Raw genomic sequence first — 22,150 nt, forward strand, 5'->3', positions numbered from 1 at the left:
AACCTCTATTGCTGTTTTTTAAAAAATGTCTAGATTTCGGATCATATTTCGGACGACCCCTCCACGGATCAACGAGATGTCCGGATTTAGGAACATTCCTGATTTTGGAACTCTGGATTTGGGAGGTTGAACCTGTACCTTCTAGTTCTGATAAATGATTAGACCTGAAATATTCTCTTGTCACCTCTCGCCACAGATGTTGTGCCTGACTTGCTGAGTGTTTCCACATTTTCTGTTTTTTTGATTTTTTAAAATCTAATTAGGAGTCCAGTAACTTTGTGCTAGGTGGCATCAGAGCATATAAATGGCCTAGACCATGAAATTGCAGTCTCCCTGATGGCGTACTTGAGCAATACATTTGAAAGGCCCCAAAACTTCCGGGTTTCCACCAATGCGAAATCCGGAAATTATGATCTGTCAAGGTACGCCTTGACCGATCATCCGAACCGCATGGAAAATCGGTATTGCTCGCGCAGTTAGGATATTTGCCCAATTGCCCGCAAAACTCTTATGGCTGGTAAAAGCAGGCATGCCTGCTTTCATCAGTGTAAGGGTATATATAAAGCCTTAAATTAAACATTTAAAAATCAAAAATGATGCACATACACTTTAAATTAGTTTATGCCAATATTAAGATTAAAATTGTTGGTCAAAAAATTTAAATTTGATTGATGTTGGTGCAATGAAGCGACTTATAAATAAAATTGAAATTCAGTACATTTATTAGAATTATGTGCATTGTTTAATTATTTGGGGATTCCATTGCATGTCGATTCTCTTTGCAAATAATTGCAATGGAATTCTCCTTTGTGATTGGAAGACTGGGCCCACGTGATCCCGTGGACACTTCCAAACAGCCTGCACTCCTGGGATCCGTGGGCCTTTAGGCTGTCATATGCCTGTAGGCCAAAGGCACAAAGTCTACGCAGCCTGGACACCTGGAGGTAGGTTTGGAAAGATTTCACTGGTCTCAGGCGTACTCCGGAGGTACGCCTCCGAGCGCAATTTCTAGCCCAATATTAATCACACTATATTTACATTTCTTATCAAACACTGCAGGTTGCCACTTCATGCAAAGCGTAGAGAAAATCTGAAAAACTCTGCCTGAAAAGGCTGTGGATACCTGGCCACTTGAAATTTTCAAGACTTGGATTGATTTATGTTAACCGCTACATACAAGCTCAAATGATTATTTATCTGACCTGGAGCCCTGACTGGATCACATCAAATTGTACCATTGTTCCCTGTCCATGGCTACAACCACTTGCTACTCCAAGGTTACCCTGGAGAACAGAAACAAGTCCAAATTATTTTTCTCCATTACTAACTGCCTCCTCAGACTTCCTCCTCCTTTACCCCTTAACTTCAGCTTGGCCTCAAAATGTAAGGAACTGATTTTTTGTCCAAAACAGTCATTATTCTCATTGGACCTCAGATACTTTCCTCCCAAATCTTCCCTTCACATTCTTTGAAATGTCTCCATCCCACCTCTTTTCGACTCCCTTATCTCGTCCATTAAATCCACCACATGTTTCTTCAATCTCCTCCAAACCCAGCTCCTGACCACTCAACTACACTTCCTCACCCCCCTGTTTGACAGCATCATGAACCTGTCTATCTCACCTGGCACTGTAGCCACCTTCAAAACCCTTGTCATCTAATGGTTAAGTCATGGCAGGATAGCTTGGACACGTGTTATGCTCCTCCTGTACTATGTGGGAAGTCAGGGACGCTTCCGGTGTCCCTGACGACTACGAGTGCGGGAAGTGTATCCGCCTCCAGTTCCTGACTGGCCGCATTGTGGAATTGGAGCTGAGGGTGGATTCACTCGAGAGCATCCACGATGCTGAGAATTACGTGAATAGCACATTTAGCGAGTTGGTCTCACCGCAGGTAAAGGGTACACAGCCAGATAGTAAATGGATGACCAGCAGGAAGAGCAGTGCAAGGAAGGTAATGCAGGGGTCCCCTGTGGTCATCCCCCTGCAAAACAGATCCACTGCTTTGGGTACTGTTGAGGGGGATGACTCATCAAGGGGGAGCAGCAGCAGCCAAGTTCATGGCACCGTGGGTGGCTCTGCTGCACAGGAGGGCAGGAAAAAGAGTGGGAGAGCTATCGTGATAGGGGATTCGATTGCAAGGGGAATAGATCGGCGTTTCTGCGGCCACAAACGAGACTCCAGGATGGTATGTTGCCTCCCTGGTGCAAGGGTCAAGGATATCTCGGAGCGGGTGCAGGACATTCTGAAAAGAGAAGGTGAACAGCCAGTTGTCGTGGTGCATATAGGTACCAACGATGTAGGTAAAAAACGGGATGAGGGCCTACGAGACGAATTTAGAGAGCTTGGAGCTAAATTTTAAAAGTAGGTCCTCAAAGGTCGTAATCTCAGGATTGCTATCAGTACCACGTACTAGTCAGAGTAGGAATCGCAAGATAGCTCAGATGAATACGTGGCTTGAGGAGTGGTGCAAGAGGGGGGGGATTCAAATTCCTGGGACATTGGAACCGGTTCTGGGGGAGGTGGGACCAGTACAAACCGGACGGTCTGCACCTGGGCAGGACCGGAACCAATGTCCAAGGGGGAGTGTTTGCTCGTGCTGTTGGGGAGGAGTTAAACTAACATGGCAGGGGATGGGAACCTATGCAGAGAGACAGAGGGAAATAAAATGGAGGCCGAAGCAAAAGATAGAAAGGAGAAACCCAAGGCAAAAAACAAAAAGGGCCATATTACAGAAAAAATTTTAAAGGGGCAAAGTGTGTTAAAAAGACAAGCCTGAAGGCTCTGTGTCTCAATGCGAGGAGTATTCGGAATAAGGTGGAAGAATTAACTGCGCAGACAGCAGTTAACGGATATGATGTAATTGACATCATGGAGACATGGCTCCGGGATGACCAAGGCTGGGAACTCAACGTCTAGGGTTATTCAACATTTAGGAAGGATAGGCAGAGAGGAAAAGGAGGCTGGGTTGCATTGCTGGTTAAAGAGGAAATTAATGCAATAGTAAAGAGGGACATTAACCTGGATGATGTGGAACCGGTATGGGTGGAGCTGCGGAATTCCAAAGGGCAGAAAACGTTGGTGCGAGTTGTGTACAGACCACCAAACAGTAGTAGTAAGGTTGGGGACAGCATCAAACAAGAAATAAGGGATGTGTGCAATAAAGGTACAGCAGTTATGGGCGACTTTAATCTACATATAGATTGGGCTAACCAAACTGGTAGCAATGCGGTGGCGGAGGATTTCCTGGAGTGTATTAGGGATGGTTTCCGAGACCAACTAGAGAGCTGGCCATCCTAGACTGGGTGATGTGTAATGAGAAGGGACTAATTAGCAATCTTGTGTGCGAGGCCCCTTGGGCAAGAGTGACCATAATATGGTAGAATTCTTTATTAAGATGGAGAGTGACACAGTTAATTTGAAAACTAGGATCCTGAACTTGAGGAAAGGTAACTTCGATGTTAAGAGGCGTGAATTGGCTAGAATAGACTGGCAAAGGATACTTAAAGGGTTGACAGTGGATAAGCAATGGCAAACATTTAAAGATCACATGGATGAACTTCAGCAATTGTACATCCCTGTCTCGAGTAAAAATAAAACTGGGAAGGTGGCTCAACCATGGCTAAGAAGGGAAATTAAGGATAGTGTTAAAGCCAAGGAAGAGGCATATAAATTGGCTAGAAAAAGCAACAAACCTGAGGACTGGGAGAAATTTAGAATTCAACAGAGGAGGACTAAGGGTTTAATTAAGAGGGGGAAAATAGAGTACGAGAGGAAGTTTGCAGGGAACATAAAAACTGACTGCAAAAACTTCTATAAATATGTGAAGAGAAAAAGATTAGTGAAGACCACGTAGGTCCCTTGCAGTCGGATTCAGGTGAATTTATAATGGGGAACAAAGAAATGACAGACCAATTGAACAAATACTTTGGTTCTGTCTTCAAGAAGGAAGACACAAATAACCTTCCGAATGTACTAGAGGACAGTGGGTCTGGTGAGAAGGAGGAACTGAAGGATATCCTTATCAGGCGGGAAATTGATGGGATTGAAGGCCGATAAATCCCCGGGGCCTGATAGTCTACATCCCAGAGTACTTAAGGAAGTGGCCCAAGAAATAGTGGATGCATTGGTGATTATTTTCCAACAGTCTATCAACTCTGGATCAGTTCCTATGGACTGGAGGTTTGCTATTGTAACACCACTTTTTCACAAAGGAGGGAGAGAGAAAGCAGGTAATTATAGACCGGTTAGCCTGACATCAGTAGTGGGGAAAATGTTGGAATCAATCATTAAGGATGAAATAGCAGCGCATTCGGAAAGCAGTGACAGGATCGGACCAAGTCAGCATGGATTTATGAAAGGGAAATCATGCTTGACGAATCTTCTGGAATTTTTTGAGGATGTAACTAGCAGAGTGGACAAGGGAGAGCCTGTGGATGTGGTGTATTTGGACTTTCAAAAGGCTTTTGACAAGGTCCCGCACAAGAGATTGGTGTGCAAAATCAAAGCGCATGATACTGGGGCTAATGTACTGATGTGGATAGGGAATTGGTTGGCAGACAGGAAGCAGAGAGTTGGGATAAACGGGTCCTTTTCAGAATGGCAGGCAGTGACTAGTGGAGTGCCGCAGGGCTCAGTGCTGGGACCCCAGCTCTTTACAATATACATTAATGATTTAGATGAAGGAATTGAGTGTAATATCTTCAAGTTTGCGGATGACACTAAACTGGGTGGCGGTGTGAGCTGTGAGGAGGACGCTGAAAGGCTGCAGGGTGAGTTGGACAGGTTAGGTGAGTGGGCAACTGCATGGCAGTATAATGTGGATAAATGTGAAGTTATCCTTTTTGGGGGCAAAAACACGAAGGCAGAATATTATCTGAATAGTGGCAGATTAGGAAAAGGGGAGGTGCAACGAGACCTGGGTGTCATAGTTCATCAGTCACTGAAAGTGGGCAAGCAGGTACAACAGACGGTGAAGAAGGCAAATGGTATGTTGGCCTTCATAGGGGATTTGAGTATCGGAGTAGGGAGGTCTTACTGCAGTTGTACAGGGCTTTAGTGAGGCCTCACCTGGAATATTGTGTTCAGTTTTGGTCTCCGAATCTGAGGAAGGACATTCTTGCTATAGAGGGAGTGCAGTGAAGGTTCACCAGACTTATTCCCGGGATGCCTGGACTGTCATATGAGGAGAGACTGGATCAACTGGGCCTTTATTCACTGGAGTTTAGAAGGATGAAAGAGGATCTCATAGAAATGTGTAAGATTCTGACGGGACTGGACAGGTTAGATGCAGGAAGAATGTTCCCGATGTTGGGGAAGTCCAGAACCAGGGCACATGGTCTTAGGATAAGGGGTAGGCCATTTAGGACTGAGATGAGGAGAAACTTCTTCATTCAGAATTGTTAACCTATGGAATTCCCTGCCGCAGAGAGTTGTTGATGCCAGTTCATTGGATATATTCTAGAGGGAGTTGAATATGGCCCTTACGGCTAAGGGGATCAAGGAGTATGGAGAGAAAGAAGGAAAGGGGTACTGAGGGAATGATCAGCCATGATCCTATTGAATGGCAGTGCAGGCTTGAAGGGCCGAATGGCCTATTCCTGCACCTATTTTCTATGTTTCTATCACTCCCTTCATCAAAAAACCCATTCACACCCTGCAACTACTGCTCTATCAAATCTCTTTAAATTTCTGGAATAATGTGTTGCATTGCAATTATGCTTTCACCTCTTCACTTTTTAATTGCGTTCCTACCATTTGATCTCCACCCCACCCATTGTACGTAGATCACACTGGTGAATAATAAACAATATCCTGTGCAATCAATACTTCCTGTCTCTTCCCATCCTCCTTGACCTCACTCCTGCCTTCGATACAGTAGACCACTCAATTTTCCTCCAGCATCTCTGCTTTCTGTCTATCTCATGGGCACTACTCTCTCCTAGTTCCAGACTCTCACTTGACAATGCAGGCACTACATTGGTGCCAGTAGCATTTCCTTCTCTGCTTTCCTGGTTACCTCCAGGACATCCTGGGGGTCCATTCTCAGCTGCCTTCTCTTCACTATTTAAATGCTACCTGTGGCACATTATCCGGATGTGTGAGGTTGAGGTCAGCTTCCACGTGTATATTGACTGATCCAGCTCTACCTTTCTACCTCCTCTATTGACCCAGAAGTAGTTGTTTCAGTGTTACATTGCCTATCTGATACCAAGATCTGGATGAGTCAGCAAGAATCATAAACGATAAGGGAATAAGAGGTTATGGGGAGCGGGCAGGGAAGTGGACCCAAGTCCATGATCGGATCAGCCATGATCGTATTAAATGGTGGAGCAGGCTCGAGGGGCCGCATGGCTTACTCCTGCTCCTGTTATGTTCCTAATGAGGCTATCTTCTTGGGTGTCAGTCAGCATCTCCAAGTCCCTGGAATTCTCTAACTAGTTCCTTCCATCTTGGTACTATTCTCCCTCATTTGAAAACTTTCCTCAAAACCCTATTATCTGTAGTCCATCCTAGCCTCTGAATTGCCCTCGTTTTACCCATGTTCAGTATCCACTGACTCCCTTTCGTCGTTGTAAAGCTCTTTGAGACATCTTTGCACTGGAGGAGTGCTATACAAATGCAAGTTATTGCTCCCTCTTTCAGTCCCTCTTTCCTCAACCCTCTCATGACACTCTGCTCATCTATCCTTTGTTTCACTCCTATCCCCCTTCCTGTATTATTTTCATTTGTTTTCTTTTTCATACGCTCACCACACACACACTCTTTGTTTCATAAGCCTGCATGGCATCTACTCCCGATAACTGGCTTCTTTTCTGCAGCAGAGGCAGCTTAAAGCTTTGTGATTGCGGCATGAGCAGTTATATCACTTCCCAAAAGCATCTTTGCTTGTCCCTGAATTAGTTGAGTGTTCATCGTGGGTCCCTTGGTCATGATACAACATTCAATAGAATTAAATCAAAAATCATTCCACAAACTTGTACTAGTTTGCTTTATGGTATGTCCAAGAATCATTGTTAATTATGTAGTGAAATTGTGACCCATTCCCAAATGGTACTTGTTCATGGTCAACAGATATTTAGAATTTCACCTCTGGATAATGCTCGGTTTTTCTAAAGGGGAATAGAATATCTGATACTTTGCAGTTTCAGTGGGATAAAAACGTCCCCTGGATTGTAATTAATCCTGCCATTTATAATTTTTCCAAGTATATTTCCAATTTTCCAAAAAGACCAAAATAGATTTTTGCTGCAGTTGAAGTGAGAGTGATTGCCCTTGACATCAAGGCAGCATTTGACAGAATGTGGCATCAGGAGCTCTAGTAAAATTGAAGTCAATGGGAATCAGGGGGAAAATCTCTCCACTGGCTGGAGTCATACCAAGCACAAAGGAATGCAGGAAACAGCACCAACCCTTGTATATGGCCGCCTTTGACCTCACAAAGGTCTTTGACACTGTCAACCGTGACGGATTATGGAGCATCCTCCTCCGTTTCGGCTGCCCTCAAAAGTTTGTCGCCATCCGCCGCCTGCTCCACGATGACATGCAAGCCGTGATCCTGACCAATGGACCCACCACAGACCCAATCCACATCTGGACCAGGGTCAAGCAAGGCTGCGTCATTGCACCAATGCTCTTCTCGCTCTTCCTTGCTGCAATGTTACATCTCGCCCTTGGCAAACTCAAACTATAGAACAGATGGGAATCTGTTCAACCTCCGCCACTTCCAGGCCAGATCCAAGGTCGTCCCATCCTCTGTCATTGAACTACAGTACGCAGACGACGCTTGTGTCTACACACACTCGGAGGCCGAACTCCAAGCCATTGTCAACACCTTCACCGAGGCATAAGAGAGCATAGGCCTTACACTAAACATCTGTAAGACAAAGGTCCTCCACCAACCTGATCCCGACACACAGCACTGCCCCCCGCCGCCCCAATTATCAAAATCCATGACCAGGCCTTGGACAACGTGGCCCACTTTCCATACCTAGGGAGCCTACTGTTAGCAAAAGCAGACATTGACGACAAGATCCAACATCGCCTCCAGTGCGCCAGCGCAGCCTTCGATCGCCAGAGGAAGAGAGTATTTCAAGACCAGGACCTCAAATCAGGCACCAAGCTCATGGTCTACAGGGCAGCAGTGATACCCGCCCTCCTATATGGTTCAGATGTGGATTACATACAGCAGACACCTTAAAATGCTGGAGAAGTACCATCAGCGCTGCCTCTAAGATCCTGCAAATACATTGGCAGGACAGACGTATCAGCGTTAGTGTTCTCGCTCAGGCCAGCATCGAAGCATTGACCACGCTCGATCAGCTCTGTTGGGCGGGCCACATCGTCCGCATGCCCGACAAGAGATTCCCAAAGCAAGCTCTCGAAGCGGAGCTTCGATACGGCAAGCGAGCTCCAGGTGGGCAGAAAAAACACTTCAAGGACACCCTCAAAGCCTCCTTGGAAAAAGTGCAACATCCCCACCGACTCCTGAGAATCCCTGGCCCACGACCGCCCAAAATGGAGGAAGAGCATCTGGGAGGGCGCTGAGCACCTCGCCGAGAGCAAGCAGAAACCAAGAGTAGACAACGGAAAGAACGTGCGTCAAGCCAGGCTCCCTGACCACCCTTTTCTTCAACCACTATTTGCCCCACCTGTGACAGAGACTGTAGGTACTGCATTGGGACTCCTCAGTCACCTGAGAACTCACTTTTAGACTGGAAGCAAGTCATCCTCGGCTCCAAGGGACTGCCTGTGATGATGAAAGGAAGATGGTTGTGGTTGTTGCCGGTCAATTATCTCAGCCTCAGGACATCGTTGCAGGAGTTCTGCAGGGCAGTGTCCTAGGCTCAACCATCTTCAGCTGCTTCATCAATGACCTTCCTTCCATCATAAATGGGGATGTTCGCTGATGATTGCATTGTGTTCATTTCCATTCGCTGCTACTCAGAAAATGAAGCAGTCCATGCCCAAATGCAGCAAGACCTGGATGACATTCAGGCTTGGGCTGATAATGTGGCAAGTAACATTTGTGCCACACTAGTGCCAGGCAATGACCATCTCCAACAAGCAAGAGTCTAGTCACTGCCCCTTGACATTCAATGGCCGAATCCCCCACCAACATGGGGGTGACCATTGACCAGAAATTTAACTGGACCATCCACATAAATATTGTGGCTACAAGAGCAAGTCAGCGGCTGGGTATTCTGCGGTGAGTGTCTCATCTCCTGTTTCCCCAAAGCCTTTTCACCATCTACAAGGCACAAGTCATGAGTGTGATGGAATACTCTCCACTTACCTGGGAGAGTGCAGCTCCAATAACACTCCAGTAGCTTGACACCATCCAGGACAAAGCAGTCTGCTTGATTGGCACCCCATTCACCAGCTTAAACTTTCATTTCCTGCACTGTGGCTGCAGTGTGTATCATCTACAAGATGCACTGCAGCAGCTTGCCAAGGCTTCTTTGGCAGCACTTCCCAAACTTGCAACCTCTGCCACCAAGAAGGACCAGGGCTGCAGGCGTATGGAACACCATCACCTTCAAGTTACAACACCATCCTGACTTGGAAATATATCGTCGTTCCTTCATTGTCGCTGGATCAAAATCCTGGAACTCCCTCCTTTACAGTACTATGGGAGTACCTTCACCACAAGGACTGCAGCAGTGCAAGAAGGCGGCTCACCACCACCTTCTCAAGGGCAATTAGGGATGGGCAATAAATGCTGACTTTGCCAGCCGCGCCCACATCCCAGGAACGAATAAAGATTTCAGCATTTTGGCCTATTCAAATTTCTCTCTCCGCTTCCCTTCTCTCTTCTACCCCACATCTGCTCCAAAATAGCACTTGATCAAGGGTTGCTCTTCAAATATTTGAAAAAAATCATCAATCTTCTTAACCTGAAGATTGGACATCATCACGAGGTCTGTGGTCTACGACATTTTCTAGAGCAATTGCTCCCCAAATGACTACAAGTTGACATCAGTTAAGTTCTGTTATGTCACACACAAAGTTATACTTTCAGATCATTTCATAAGTAAAGGAAAGGAGAGAGATAATTGAAAATCAGAATTGCAGCAAGAAGTTTGGAGTAATATGCAAATGTTAATGACTGATAACAGATTGAAGAACCTTGGATGTTTCAGATCACATCCCAGAAAGCAGAATGTAATGGACACTCCAAGCAGATTCCATACTGTCTTATGTATAAGTCAGCTTCATCCCATCAGAGGGCCTCAGACCTCAACTTAGGACTGTTGCACATTGTGTCCTCCCTGTCTTCTATTTCCAACCATGACATGTCTCTCCTACTCTGCTATGCCTATGTAATCCAAATCGCCTCTGAACATTGGTATGTGCACTTTGTCTGCCACTTTGGACCTTAGCCCATTACTTCTATTTCCTTTGTGTTCTCAACTAATGCGCTCTGTAATTTTTTAGGGGGCTGCGCAGCCCCTTTGACAGGCTCATTTAAAACACCGCGCCTTCGCGGTTTTTCTATTTAAAAGTTCTGGCAAGCCAGCTGCACAGCCCACCTGGAGGGGACATTACTCGATCCTTTCTCTCCTCTCTGTCTCTTCCTTTGCTCAGCCATACCACCATTCATTTCTCCCCCGTCAAATATGTCGTCATCTATTTAAATGTGGATTCAACTCTCGTTTTCGCACTCTTTTCTCTCTCTCTCTCTCTCTCTCTCGTTCTCGTTCTCGTTCACGCACTTGCTCGCTCTCTCACTTGCACTCATCTACTATCTCCTCCAATGCTTATCTTGTCCATAAAACCCACCTCCTCCTTTAACCCCATTTCCACTAAACCCGTAACCACCCAGAGTCACTTCCTGGCGTCCATGCTAGCTAATATTGTAAACGGTGTTCTCTCCTCAGGCACTTCCCCCTCTCTTTCAAAACCACCACCATCATCACTCAGGCTCATCCCTTTGGTCCTTGAAAACACCTTCAGCCAAAGAATGGAAGAAAAGTTGCCTATTATGTTGTGACTGATAGTGTACTTTGTTATTCTGCACCTCTCACGTCAGGATTAAGTTCACACCTTAACAAAGCATTCAAAAAAGCACAATACATTAAGTCCAAGAGGTTGCAGAAACTTTCAGATGACTAAAATGGGCAACCATATTTTTCATCATTGTTATCCACGGGATAAATAAGCTTATAACATTTAATATAACTAGTCTACAGATAACCAAAAAGTTATGTGTGCGCAGATCGTACGCCAAAGCATCCCTCGCAGTCGATTCTTGGACAGAAGAGAACACCAAGTTCTGCCTCCAAAACCAAAGACAAAGTAAATAAGAGAAATGAACGTGGAGAGACGCGACTTCACAGAGCTGCCATTCGGGGAGATGCACGGCGAATAAAAGAACTCATAAGCGAAGGTGCAGATGTAAATGTGAAAGACTTTGCAGGTAATGTAACTATCATGGGCAATCATATTTTTTGGAAAGTTTATTATAAGCAAAGTGTTATGCATCGAGTGAGTAATGCAGCAATTTAATTATCTGCCTGCCACTCCTATGTTTATTAGCAGTAGGGGAAGAAAATGGAGGAAAGAGGAAAAATATGTACTACTGGATCAAATATATGATGCTTATCCCAAACAAGTATTTCTAGTGCTGAGCTAACGGTTGTAGTTACTCAACTTCTGTGCTCTAAGCTTTGCTGGTTCACAGCATTTTAGGAGAAGTGCATTAGTCCATGCCAAGGGTACTCTGTTGAGGGCACATGGAATCCCTTTAATTTTCCTCTTTCAACTCCACCCATTGGATTTCATCCAAGCGCATATCAACTGATAAGCAGGTGACTCACCCCCAATCATATGCTAATGCTAAAAGGGGCGAATCTGTATCCATGACACTACATCATGACAACCTCTGGTAAACATGCTTTTTATCAAATGAGCTATTGACCAACATTACTGTCAGAAATTAATTTGACAAGTTAACAATGTTTGTCAGCTCTCCTCGCTAGAGGGAATTATCAGTGACAATATGGACAGTAAAAGGGACTGAACTCATTTAGTTGCTCAAAGAACTCATCACAGCAGTCAGTAGACTTAACCTGCATATTTAATTTGGATCATGAGCATCCAAGCATACTCATTTGGGGCAGGTATTCTACTGCTGTGCTACCAAACTCTTACCTTTTGTTTTATTGGCTAAATTTTCAAATCCAGTATATAAAATGAATCTATTTTGTTAGTTGTACGTTTGTTGAGGTTGGAGAGACTATATAAGGAAAATAACATAGATTTTATTTTGGGAAAAAACTGAACACTACAGCTACCATGATTATTTGTTAAAATAAAATATACTGAGGTGCTGAATAAACAAGTACTATTCCTTGGGATATTTAAGAGTTGGTTTGATTGTATTTTCAGGCTGGACTGCACTGCATGAAGCATGTAATAGAGGTTACTATGATGTTGCTAAGCAACTTCTAGCAGCAGGTGCTGAGGTCAATACAAAAGGCTTGGACGATGACACACCTCTCCATGATGCCGCTAACAATGGTCACCGCAAGGTCTGTTCAAGTTGATAGTTCTTGTGTTTAAAGCTTTGTTCTTTGATTTTGAGAAATATATCAGTAGTTGACAAAGGAGTACTGATTGCAGCAATTCCAGTTCTACAAAGGAAGGTATTTATCATGTAGAATGTCTTCATTACTGCACACTGATTGGAAATTTCTACAACATATGCATCTCCACATGGGCTCTTTTTCTCCCCTCTTCCACCACCCCCCTCCCCCCACCCCCCCCCCAAAAAAAAAAGGTGGGCACCAGTTGACAGTAGTTTGTGAGATGTTGTGAAGTTCCACTATCCCAAATACTCTCTCCATTCATTATTTCACGTCAGTTGATCAATGTAAATGTCATCTCCCAGGCCACATTAATGGAGCAAAAAGCACAGTATCAGCTGTGGCTCAGTGGTAGCACTCTCCCCTGTGAATCAGAAGGTTGTGGGTTCAAGTCGCACTACAGAAACATGAGCACAAAATCCAGGCTGCCATTCCAGTGTAGTACTGAGGGAGTGCTGCACTGTCAGAGGTGCCGTCTTTTTGGATGAGCTGTTAAATCAAGGTCACGTCTGCCCCCTCAGGTGGACGTTAAAGGTCTCATGGCACTATTTGAAAAAGAGCAGGGGAATTATCCCCTTGTTGCCAAACTCTCAGATTATCTGGTCATTGCCTTATTGCTGTTTGTGGCATCTTGCTGTGCGCAAATTGGCTGCTGCGTTTCCCTACATTACAACAGTGACTACACTCCAAAAAAGTACTTTGTTGGCTGAAAAGTGATTTGGGATGTCCAGAGGTCGTGATAGGTGCTAGATAAATGCAAATTCTTCCTCTTTCAAGCACAGCAAGTGCATAGGTTTTTCCTTTCATAACATTTAGAAATTTTGCCCAAAAATATTCCTGCCGAGTTGGACAAAGGAGATGCAATGAATGTTACATATGTAAATATCATTTAATGAGTATTCATATCACTGATTAAGGTAAAGCCTGTGAAATTTGGAGTTAGGTGAAGAGTAAACTAGAAATTGGCTCAAAACAGAAACTGGGTAATTACAAATGGAAACATTTCATGCTGGAAAAGAGTTAAAAGTGGAGATACTCCAGGGGCCAGTCTTCAATAATATATAAATGACTTAAATGAGCAAATTGAAATAGAAGTCTCAAAGTTTCTGGATACGGGTAACATTGGAGGAGCAAATAATAAAGAACAATAGAACTCGAATCAGAAAGATCTTCATGTTTTCGGAAACTGGGCCAGTACATAGCAAATGCAGTTCAATGTATGCATGTATTAGCACGTGAGTGAGGAGTTAAAGTAGTCAGTATGTGTTTAATGGAACAGTTATACATTGTGCTGTTCAGGATAGGCATATGGTGGTTATTGTGGGGAAATTGTTGAAACCATGAAACCAATATGTGGCTGTTGTGAAAAAGGCAAACAATTTACAAACTGAAAGAGATGTTGGTATAAGCTGATGATTACACCATCTGGTCTATAGTAGTACAGGAAGGGTAATGTTATCCCAGGAGATTGTAGCATAGGGTTTCAAAGATGATACCACTCTTCCTTCCTAAAACTGAATTGATGTAATGTACAAAGCCGTGATAAGGTTGGCATTGAAAACTGTTCATTGTCCCTCGAACATGACATTGAAGATTTAAACCTAAAGTAACATTACCTCTGTTTCCTGCACCAACTTCCAGGAATAGCGGGCACTTTGGATTAAAGTGATCTCCCTGGTCCTTGGGGAAGTTCATCACTTGACCTCTATGTTTGGTAGAAATCCTAAACCATAAAACCAAGCTGTGAAGTAAGACTATATACACTCTCTTGTAATCTGTATTTGTATCCAGCTATATTGGACAGATCATTTTCTCTGCTGACTGAGTTTGCAGTTGGTTATGTTTGCTGTGTGAATTTCAATTTATCATCCCAGTCTGGTAGCAGAGGTTGTTGAAGTATACATTTTCACTTTGTCAACATGGTACACTACAGAGGTGACAGTGAACGGCTCAGAAAACAGTGGTTCAAATCTTCTGAAAATTTTGCAGAGGAATGGCATCCTATGCTGAAAAATAATTGTAAAGATGTTGGCAAAGTTTTGTTTTAAAATAGGGAATGGGAAGAGGCAAGTATTTCTTAATTGTATTTTGAAATTTGATGTTACATTATGTTTCTTGCTGCAGATCGGTTTGAGCACTTGCACAAACTTAATTTAATGCAGAAGATGCCAGATGTTTGTGTGTTCAAATGATGAATTGGGATAATTAATATCTGAATGTGATTGGACAAAGAAGGAATGCAGAAATAAGGTTCTGAATAGAGTGAAAGCTGGAAAGCCAGTTTCTTTGATTAGGTGTTCATCTTAAATCTGTTTAAACATTGTTCTGTTCCTCTTTGGACTTTTGTTCCTATCTTTGTTTATAGATAACATCATCATCATAGGCAGTCCCTCAGAATCAAGGAAGACTTGCTTCCACTCTTTAAAAATAGTCCTTCGGTGGCTGAACAGTCCAATACGCGAACCACAGTCCCTGTCACAGGTGGGACAGATAGTCACTGAGGGAAAGGGTGGGTGGGACAGGTTTGCCGTATGCTCTTTCCACTGCCTGCGCTTGATTTCTGCATGCTCTCGGCGATGAGACTCGAGGTGCTCAGTGCCCTCCCGGATGCACTTCCTCCACTTAAGGCGGTCTTTGGCCAGGGGCTCCCAGGTGTCAGTGGGGATGTTGCACTTTATCAGGGAGGCTTTGAGGGTGCCCTTGTAACGTCTCGTTTGCCGTGAAGGAGTTCCAAGTAGAGCGCTTGCTTTGGGAATCTCGTGTCTGGCATGCGAACAATGTGGCCTGCCCAGCGGAGCTGATCAAGTGTGGTCAGTGCTTCAATGCTGGGGATGTTGACCTGGTTAAGGATGCTAACGTTGGTGTGTCTGTCCTCCCAGGGGATTTATAAGAACTTGCAGAGACATCATTGGTGGTATTTCTGCAGCGATTTGAGGTGTCTACTGTACATGGTCCATGTCTCTGAGCTATACAAGAGGGCGGGTATTATTACAGCCCTGTAAGACCATAAGCTTGGTGGCAGATTTGAGGGCCTGGTCTTCAAACACACTTTTCCCAAAGGCTGCACTGGCGCACTGGAGGCGATGTTGAGTCTCGTCATCCAATGTCTGCTCTTGTTGATAAGAGGCTCCCGAGATATGGGAAATGTCCACGTTGTACACCAACAGTGATATGTTATGCTGATGTGTCTGCTCAGAATACAATTAAAAAAACTTGTTTTTGGAAAGAAAAGTACAGTGCTTAATAGGCTAGTAAACAAAGCGAGAAATCATCTTTGATACATCAAAGCTGTGTCGGTATAAAGGTGTCACAAAGATGAGCTGATTTAGTGCCCAGGAATTTACATTCTCTTTCACCCCTCCGCCCCCAACGAGTTAAACAGGCTCATTTCTGGCATCATCCATATGCAAATTTAATTGTCATAATGGCCAGATCATTCTCTTATCCCCTTGCAATCTAATAGTAAAACCACAAAACTCCAATCATGTGATAAAATTGTAGTCTAAGGACTGTTTGCAGTGCTGCCAGTTAACCCTCATTATTGTCCATTGAACATATTGTAGAATTGCTTTTTCTTTTTTGCTCTTGTGCTTTCTTAGAGAAGGTAGGTACTATATTCTGCCAAATTTAAGTAATCATGATGTGTTATACCTCAGCCATTGTGTTCCAAGCAAAAATATTGAGAGCAGACTTGAGTGGGCAAGGCCTGGCTGCATCAGTCATCAGTAGAGGACTGAGAACCAGCTGTATCTTTGCGATAGGCTAATCTCATCTAGTTTTTTTTAAATTATTCGTAGCCAATCTTTCCAATTCTTTGTCAAATCACAAACGCCAGAGGTCACCTTGCACACATCAAGGATCACTCTGCGCCAATGCTCTTAGCCAAAAGGCCGAGAGCCACTGCACCGTTCCTGGAAGTACTGCAATACCAGGTTCGTGCCATGGAGGTGGATGGGTCAGGCCCCCCACACACCTCCGTGGAGGTGGATGGGTCAATCCACCCCACCCACCTCCTATTTTTTTTTTTTTTTTTTTTTTTTTTTTTTTTTTTTTTTTTTTTTAATATTCATGTCCAATCGTTATCCAATCGTTACAATTCTTTGTCAAACGCCAGAGGTCACCCTGCACCAGTCAAGGATCACTCTGCGCCAATGCTCTTAGCCAAAAGGCCTAGAGCCACTGCACCGTTCCTGGAAGTACTGCAATACCAGGTTCGTGCCATGGAGGTGGATGGGTCAGGTCCCCCACACACCTCCGTGGAGGTGGATGGGTCACCAATCCCACCCACCTCCTGTTTACAAAAATGTAAGCATATACCTTCCTGACCAGGGAGGAACCACCCGGACGTCATGGTGGCTGGTCAGGTTAGTTATGCAGATCTTAGCCAAAAGGCCGATTCACTGATTCTATTTTACAGGTGTAGACAATATTGCCTTCACAGATAAGCAATCAGTTTTGTTTGTGATTCATCATTTGATGTTTACAGGTTTTGTGGAATAGAAATTCCTAATGGTAAGAAGTAGGGCGGAGCAATCTTGAGAGCTTTTTCAGCTATCTGTACTGCTTTTTTCCCCAGTACTTGATAACATAGAAATTGATTGCTCATTTAATGGTTAACCTGTTTCAGTAATAACTTGGTCTTGGCACAATAAGTCTGCTCACTCTCCAATTCTGTCCCATGTTTGCCTGTAGTAGTTCATTAGCTTCTTGCCTTTTTGATGGGTTATTAACCACTCAAAGTGGTGCCATCAGGAAAATCAGCATCACTTTTTATGACGGTCACCCAGTTATTGATGAGAACTAAGAAAAGAGTGGACGAATGTGTTTCGGGGATCATTGCATAAGTGTTTGAATGAGACAAATGTCCATTTATTGCAGCCTCCGAGGAAGTCACTCAGCCAGTTTAACAACTTGCTAGTGTTGCACAAAAAGCAGTTAACACCAGGAAGCCATATGCAATCAAAGGCTCTAGAAATATTAATGACCACTCCTGCCTCCAGACATGAGATTGAAAGCATCAGAAATTGACCATTCTGCTGTTAAACCAGTTTATTGACTAAATAAATTACTGTGGTTGAGATGTTGAAACAGATTTCCATGAGCTTTGGCATGCTCGGAAATAGAAATACTGGTTACCAGTTGTCAGGGTATACTCTGATCCCTTCTAAGCATAGGAGCAGTATTTTCTGGATTCCACTTGAGTGGATAGCATTTTTTTTGAAAAAGCTGTGCCAAGGAAGCATCTAGCTCCTTGGGGCATGCACAAACTGAGGAGCTACACCATTGAGGGAGTAGATTTTCAACCTTCACTAATACAAAAGTGTCTCCATCCACTGGGGAAAAAAAGGTGAATGGGTTTTACATACAACTGCATATTGTTTCTTACCCGTTCTTTCTCATTACCACTTGAGAGAAGATTCTGCTTAGTTGACCAAGCTGTTGACACAAGGCATGTTTCACTTGCTGATGGAACACAAGCAGTAGGTATCTGCTGTATATTTCTACTAACTCACCGTCTCCAACTAAATATGATTCCTTTCGGAGCCATCAATCCCAATGTATTACTTTCAGTTTGGTGTTGAGTGTTTGAATGTAAATGTATCGTATCCCATATCATGCAGTTTTGATTACAAAATGCTCCAACAACGTGTATGATAATTTTCAAGAGTTTCTTGACTGAGATATCCATACTAGTAGATTTTGCTTTGTCGATGAATTCTGTGTATTGATGAGTTACATTGGCATTTACTTAATCAGCATATGCTTAATTTAACCTTTGGTTTTGAAAAATAAATTGCGTGTCTTTTTGTTGGCAGCAAGAATCCACTGCCATTGTCACAAAAAATTCAAAACAACCACAGAATCTTTTTGACGAACCTAACATCTTTATAGCTATTAGATTATATTAAAACTGAGCTTTTGAGGCCACGTTTGAAAAGTTGAAAATAGAGTTGCTACATTTCAATACAAGCTGTATCACCTTCATGTATTCAAACTATAATTCTCTTTTCAATTAGCCACCTGATGTGATTTTGAAAACCTGTGAGAATGTTTGTCATCTAGTTTAATAACAGCCAAAGAATTGAGGATCGGTAGGTTTATCTGAAGTTTGAGGCTACATGTCACTATTGTAATACTGCTAGGCTAGTCTCAACTCTCAGTATATTATGCTGAGTGCATGTTGGTATTTTATCTAAGTTTCTAGTACTAATTGACCTACAGTGCTGATTTATAAAAACTGTAAACAGCAGTGAGAAATGTTTTTCGATTATACAGGGTTTGATGAAAGGGGTGCAGTAATTGTTTGATACTTGTGCTTCGTGAATCAGAATGCTGATTTCATGTACTCTAATCAAATAGTTAAAGAAAAACAGCAATAAGAGCTCGACAGGTGAAAATAGCAAGAGTTTATTAATGGATGCAACTTTATTATCTGTTACTTTATTGCAATAGAGTTTCTGAATACTACCTTTTCTGATGCAACGTTGTTTAATTCAACGTAAAACGATTTGTTTTTATTCGTTCATGGGACGTGGCTGTCCTGTCGCCGCCAGTAAAGTGCATAATAATTCAGTCTAGCAGAATATTTTTTTTTAAACTACGGAGTAAATAATTATTAGTTTGGCAAAATGAGGTTTCTCAAACAGAGGTCCATGGGCATCTGTCGAGACTTTCCAGTCTCACGGTTGGAGTTAATTTCAAGTCTGCTCTTCTTTATAAAACCGACACTGATTCAGCACTTGTGAATTATTAACAACTGGGCCCACCTCCTCAGAGGCCCACAGCTCTCACTCACTTTACAACAAGTGCTCACTGCCAGTCGAGCCGATTCCTCTCCCTGGAGCCATGACCCTGTGCCATCCTCCGGACATGTGATCAGAGCACCTGTGGGGCCCTTCAAACACGTGACTGAACATGTTCACGCAAACACATACAATTCCACAGTGCAGCTTTTACAGTCAGTGGGACAGAATGGAGTGATGGTGCTGGTATCCTCACTCACCTTGGTCTGCTGATGGATTTTAAAATTGTCCAGTGGCTATCTGCTGCTGCGGTGTACCCAGAATTGGTGTGAGAAGCAGACACGCCCATCTCACTGATATCTGTAAGTAAATACCTGTTTTCTTAAAAGCCTTATTGAAACACTTTTTACATAAAGCCACATTCATATTATGGGCAGTGTATAATATAATTTAGATGGGGGGTCCATGATTACTAATCGATTTGAAAAGGGGGTCCTTCAACCAAAAAAAAAGAGAACTACTGAACATACACAGTCTTGGAGTCAAGTTATTGTTATATTATCTGAACAAATTTATTGTTTTGGGACTTTTTCAGGTAGTGAAGCTGCTGTTGAGATATGGAGGGAATCCCCATCAGAGTAACAGAACAGGAGAGACGCCACTTAAAGTTGCCAATTCCCCCACCATGGTGAACCTGTTACTGGGGAAGGGTTCCTGCAGCTCCAGCGATGAGAGCTCGACAGGTGATAATAGCAAGTGTTTATGAATGGATGCAACTTTATTATCTATTACTTGATTATAATTCATAGTACCAATTATTCTACAGTGTGCCTTAATCAACCTTAAACTGCTACTGTGATCAAATAAGTTTAAATTGCACTAACAATGAATAGATCCTAGTACTGAGGTTTTGAATTTTCCTAGTATAAGATTGTTATACCAATGTCATTGCAGTTTAAAGTTGATCCCAATTTAAAATACCTTTGTCCTTTTTTAAAAAAAAATGATACTGGGAAAAATTTGTATCAATCTTTGGTACAAAAGTGAAAGGAAATTTCACAATGCAATAACTATGAATTATATGTGCTGTGGAAAGAGATATTTTCAACATTTTAAGTACTATAAATAATAGGGCTATGGGGAAAAAGCAAGGGAATGAGACTAATTTCGACGTGCTGACACAGACACTATGGGCCCAGGTTTTGGGCCGCGCCTAAAACGGTGCAGCCCGGACCTGGACGCCCTTTTTTCGCGCCTAAAAAAAACTTACCTATTCTCCGGCTCCCTGGAGGCCCTCTGGAGCTGGGCGCAGCGCAGCATGAGCTGTAGGGGGCGGAGCCAGGTCCCTGCGCTGAAAACACTGCCGGGACCTCTGCACATGCGCGCTACAGTGGGTGCGCATGTGCATTAGCTCCAGGCACCCAAAACTGTGTGGGAGGTGCCCAAAGCACGCAGCCCCTAGCCGAAAGGCCTCACTGGGGCTGCGTGCATAAGGCTCCTCCCATCCGACTGGACCCGACCCGACCCCCGCTCTCCCCCGACCGCTCCCCCCCACCCCGGACATCCGTGACCCGCCCCTCCCCGAGACCCGACGCCACCTACCTGTAAATCCAGCCCGAGGTCTTGGGCCCGGCCGTTCAGCCTCCTTCTCTCCCTTTCTTCCCCTCTCTTCCCTCCCTCCCTCCTCTCTCCTTCCCTCCTTCCCTCGCTCCCTCCCTCCTTCTCTCCTTCCCTCCCTCCCTCCCTCCCTCCCTCCCTCCCTCCCTCCCTCCCTCCCTCCCTCCCTCCCTCCCTCCCTCCCTCCCTCCCTCCCTCCCTCCCTCCCTCCACTCTCCTTCCCTCCTCCCTCCCTCCCTCCCTCGCTGTCAGAAACGCAGACACTGACAGAGAGTGAGAGACAGACACACACAAAGACAGAGAGACACTGACAGAGACACACTGGGGAGGCCGTCCCAGCACGCTGTTGGAGGACTCCCGGTGCTGCAGTCGGTAAGTAGAAAATGTTTTTTTTTTTTTAATTATTTTTATTAATTTTTTTGATTGATTTATTGATGTATTTATCATTTATTATTGATGGCTCTTTATTTGTAAAACTGAAGTGTTTAATGTTTGTAAACTTCCCTTTTAAATCCCCCCCCATTCCCTACGCCTAATTTGTAACCTACGCCTGATTTTCTAAAGTGTAGACAAGGTTTTTTCGAACGTACAAAAATCTTCACTTACTCCATTCTAAGTTAGTTTGGAGTAAGTTTTCACTGCCTAAACTTTGAAAACAGGCGTAAGTGGCCGGACACGACCCCTTTTGGAAAAAAAATTCTGTTCTGTTCTAACTGACTAGAACTGGAGCAAACTAAATGCCGAGAATTCAAATTTCTACGATACTCCATTCTAAACCAGTTGCTCCAAAAAAACAGGAGCAACTCAGGCCGAAACTTGGCCCCTATGAGCCAAATTGCTTCCTTCTGAGCTATATGATTCTAATAAAGTCTGCATCTTTCAAAATACATTAACTTTAATGTTACTTTTGATTACATTTCAGTCCTCAAACAATTAAACTTTGAGGTGATAAGTATCCCATTTGCCAATTCTTTAGAATCAGATTTACGAAAATGATATTTTAATTTGGCGTAATACAACAAATGGGTAATTTGTGTCCCTTCTTTAAAGGTCCAGTCAGAAATTTATTACAGTTCTGATAGTAAATTGCTGACATTGTTCTGGCCATTTTCCCCAAGTCCCAGTTTTGTTCTTTATGATTACATAGTATTTTACAGCACTGAACTGGCCATTTGGTCCACCTGGTCTATGCCAGTGTTTATGC

General features: G+C 43.6%; 1 protein-coding gene across 7 annotated transcripts in view; it reads left to right on the top strand.

Annotated features, from left to right (window-relative positions):
• Positions 1 to 22,150, top strand: part of ankrd11 (ankyrin repeat domain 11) — a 273,694-nt gene that overhangs the window by 209,515 nt on the left and 42,029 nt on the right. For all 7 annotated transcript variants that reach the window (XM_070898151.1, XM_070898150.1, XM_070898153.1 and 4 more), the window contains 3 exons: positions 11,218 to 11,418; positions 12,390 to 12,532; positions 19,925 to 20,072. In XM_070898151.1, coding sequence (XP_070754252.1) covers positions 11,218 to 11,418; positions 12,390 to 12,532; positions 19,925 to 20,072 — 492 coding nt within the window. The remainder of the gene's footprint in view (positions 1 to 11,217; positions 11,419 to 12,389; positions 12,533 to 19,924; positions 20,073 to 22,150) is intronic.

Source organism: Pristiophorus japonicus, chromosome 13, assembly GCF_044704955.1.
Source record: "Pristiophorus japonicus isolate sPriJap1 chromosome 13, sPriJap1.hap1, whole genome shotgun sequence".
Classification (NCBI taxonomy): Eukaryota; Metazoa; Chordata; class Chondrichthyes; family Pristiophoridae; genus Pristiophorus; species Pristiophorus japonicus.